The 3,018-nt window shown below is 59.7% G+C and overlaps 1 protein-coding gene across 1 annotated transcript in view; it reads left to right on the forward strand.

Annotated features, from left to right (window-relative positions):
* The window catches only part of ANO9 (anoctamin 9), a 16,010-nt gene that overhangs the window by 2,691 nt on the left and 10,301 nt on the right, over positions 1 to 3,018 (forward strand). The window contains exons 6-7 of the mRNA XM_035893056.1: positions 2,249 to 2,331; positions 2,865 to 2,898. Of these exons, the coding sequence (XP_035748949.1) occupies positions 2,249 to 2,331; positions 2,865 to 2,898 (117 nt within the window). The remainder of the gene's footprint in view (positions 1 to 2,248; positions 2,332 to 2,864; positions 2,899 to 3,018) is intronic.

Raw genomic sequence — 3,018 nt, forward strand, 5'->3', positions numbered from 1 at the left:
ACAGAGCCGTTAACCCCCCTGGTAAGCTTTGCTCCCCCTGCGTTCACAGCGAGTGCAATGCAGCCCAAATTGGGGAGCGGGGCGGTGCCGAGGCAGCAGCTGCCTCAGTTTCCCCATCCCTGTTCTCCTGCTCACGCCCGGTTCCCAGGGCACCCCTACACAGTCATGCCGAAGGTGCAAACCTTCTGAGAGGCTGGAGCCGAAAGGGAGACCTCCCGGCTTGCCACCCCCAAAAATTCCCTGGTGTTCCCTGGGGGCAGGGGGAAGAGAAGTGGGATTTCGTCCTGGTAAGCGACATCCACGAAGCGGGCAGCGAAAAGGAGATCAAGAGGAAGAAGTTCCTGGATGAGCTGAGCAAGAAGGGGTTCACCATCAAGGTGAGGGGCTGCAGGAGGAAAGGGCGGCAGCAGGTACCCGGCTGCCTGGTGGTACCCAGGATCCAAGCCCGGTTTGGGCGCCTGCATCCCAGGAGATGGGAAAGACCCGAACCTCTGCGCTGATCACCCTACCAGTGCTGGAAAATCGACCACTTGCGCAGCCAGGGGAGACCCCAGCCCTAGGACTCACCTGGCCCCTGGCCCTGGTGGCCCTGCCCCTTTCCCAGCCCCTCAGCTCTGCCAGCGCTGACAGCCCTTGTCTTCCACCCGCTAGAAAATTGAGGACAAGAAGCTATTTTATGGAGTCCGTGCCCCCAAACAGATCTTCCAGCAATACCAGCAGCTCCTGAGGAGCCCCGACAGCGGGCGGCAAACCCCCGATGCCCCCCATGACGACCTTTGGGTGATGGAGCAAGACTGGGCAAGGGAGACCTTTGGGTGTCAGAGCAAGACTGGGAGGGGGAGACCTTTGGGTGATGGAGCAAGACTGGGCAAGGGAGACCTTTGGGTGTCAGAGCAAGACTGGGAGGGGGAGACCTTTGGGTGATGGAGCAAGACTGGGCAAGGGAGACCTTTGGGTGTCAGAGCAAGACTGGGAGGGGGAGACCTTTGGGTGATGGAGCAAGACTGGGCAAGGGAGACCTTTGGGTGTCAGAGCAAGACTGGGAGGGGGAGACCTTTGGGTGATGGAGCAAGACTGGGCAAGGGAGACCTTTGGGTGTCAGAGCAAGACTGGGAGGGGGAGACCTTTGGGTGATGGAGCAAGACTGGGCAAGGGAGACCTTTGGGTGTCAGAGCAAGACTGGGAGGGGGAGACCTTTGGGTGATGGAGCAAGACTGGGCAAGGGAGACCTTTGGGTGTCAGAGCAAGACTGGGAGGGGGAGACCTTTGGGTGATGGAGCAAGACTGGGCAAGGGAGACCTTTGGGTGTCAGAGCAAGACTGGGAGGGGGAGACCTTTGGGTGATGGAGCAAGACTGGGCAAGGGAGACCTTTGGGTGTCAGAGCAAGACTGGGAGGGGGAGACCTTTGGGTGATGGAGCAAGACTGGGCAAGGGAGACCTTTGGGTGTCAGAGCAAGACTGGGAGGGGGAGACCTTTGGGTGATGGAGCAAGACTGGGCAAGGGAGACCTTTGGGTGTCAGAGCAAGACTGGGAGGGGGAGACCTTTGGGTGATGGAGCAAGACTGGGCAAGGGAGACCTTTGGGTGTCAGAGCAAGACTGGGAGGGGGAGACCTTTGGGTGATGGAGCAAGACTGGGCAAGGGAGACCTTTGGGTGTCAGAGCAAGACTGGGAGGGGGAGACCTTTGGGTGATGGAGCAAGACTGGGCAAGGGAGACCTTTGGGTGTCAGAGCAAGACTGGGAGGGGGAGACCTTTGGGTGATGGAGCAAGACTGGGCAAGGGAGACCTTTGGGTGTCAGAGCAAGACTGGGAGGGGGAGACCTTTGGGTGATGGAGCAAGACCGGGTGGGGGAGACCTTTGGGTGACAGAGCAAGACTGGGAAAGGGAGACCTTTGGGTGACAGAGCAAGACTGGGAGGGGGAGACCTCTGGGTGACAGAGCAAGACCGGGTGGGGGAGACCTTTGGGTGACGGGGAAAGATTGGGCAGGGGAGACCTTTGGGTGACAGAGCAAGACTGGGCAGAGGAGACCTTTGGGTGACAGAGCAAGACCGGGTGACGAAGACCTTTGGGTGACGGAGCAAGACCAGGCAGGGGAGATCTTTGGGTGACAGAGCAAGACTGGGCAGGGGAGACCTTTGGGTGGCAGGGGCTGCATGAGGAGCTCCCTGGATGAAGGGCAGGACAGGGCTCCTGACAGCAGCCTGGGAGCTACCTGCATCCAACCAACTTCTCTGCTCTCCAGGAAGAAGAGGTAAGGGAATTCCTGACGGAGAAATGGGCTCGCTGGAGGGATATATTTTGCCGACAGCCGATTGAGGAGATCAGGTAACGCAGGCAGAAGAGGCAGGACAGAGCCTTCTAACCAAGAGGTCCTGCCTGGCACCCAGAGATCTTTATGCCCTTGACCAGGCTCCCAGGTTTTCTTTTCACCCCTTGGTTTGAACCTGGCTCTTTTTGTGGATACCAGGGTGCTCCTGAAGCCTGCAAAGTCCTTACCCCGAGGGGGGGGATCCCCATAGCACCCAGCTCCTCCTGCTTATTTCGCAGTACGAAGCAGCCCCCGCATCCGCAGGGGGGGTTTTAATTCACCCGCTTCGTTTGCAACCACGTGCTCCCACCTTCCAAAGGGAGGCGAGGTGGGGGCGCAGGGTGCCCGGCCCGAGGTGGAACCCGGGGCATCAAAGGCAACGAGGGGCTCCTAGGACCCCATTAAAACTCAGGGAAGAGCTTATTTAAAGCTCTTATTTAAAAGGGGAAGCAAACCACCTCTGCGCGGGGCGGGGGCGGAGGGCAGAAAGAATTCGTGGGGCGGCCAGTGGGAGGGGAGACGTTAAACTGGAGATGCTCTCCCTCCTTAGAGAGGTTTGGGGGGGCTCCTGGTGCCGCCAGGGGGTGCGGGGTCAGAGAACCCCTCACTCCTAAGGTCAGCGCATCCTGGCTTGTTGCTCGCATGGGGGGGATTAAGGGGCCACGTAGCAATGGGAGTGGGGCTGGGGAGGGGGGCAGGGAGCG

Source organism: Egretta garzetta, unplaced genomic scaffold, assembly GCF_000687185.1.
Source record: "Egretta garzetta isolate BGI_Z169 unplaced genomic scaffold, ASM68718v1 scaffold904, whole genome shotgun sequence".
In the NCBI taxonomy this organism is placed as follows: Eukaryota; Metazoa; Chordata; class Aves; order Pelecaniformes; family Ardeidae; genus Egretta; species Egretta garzetta.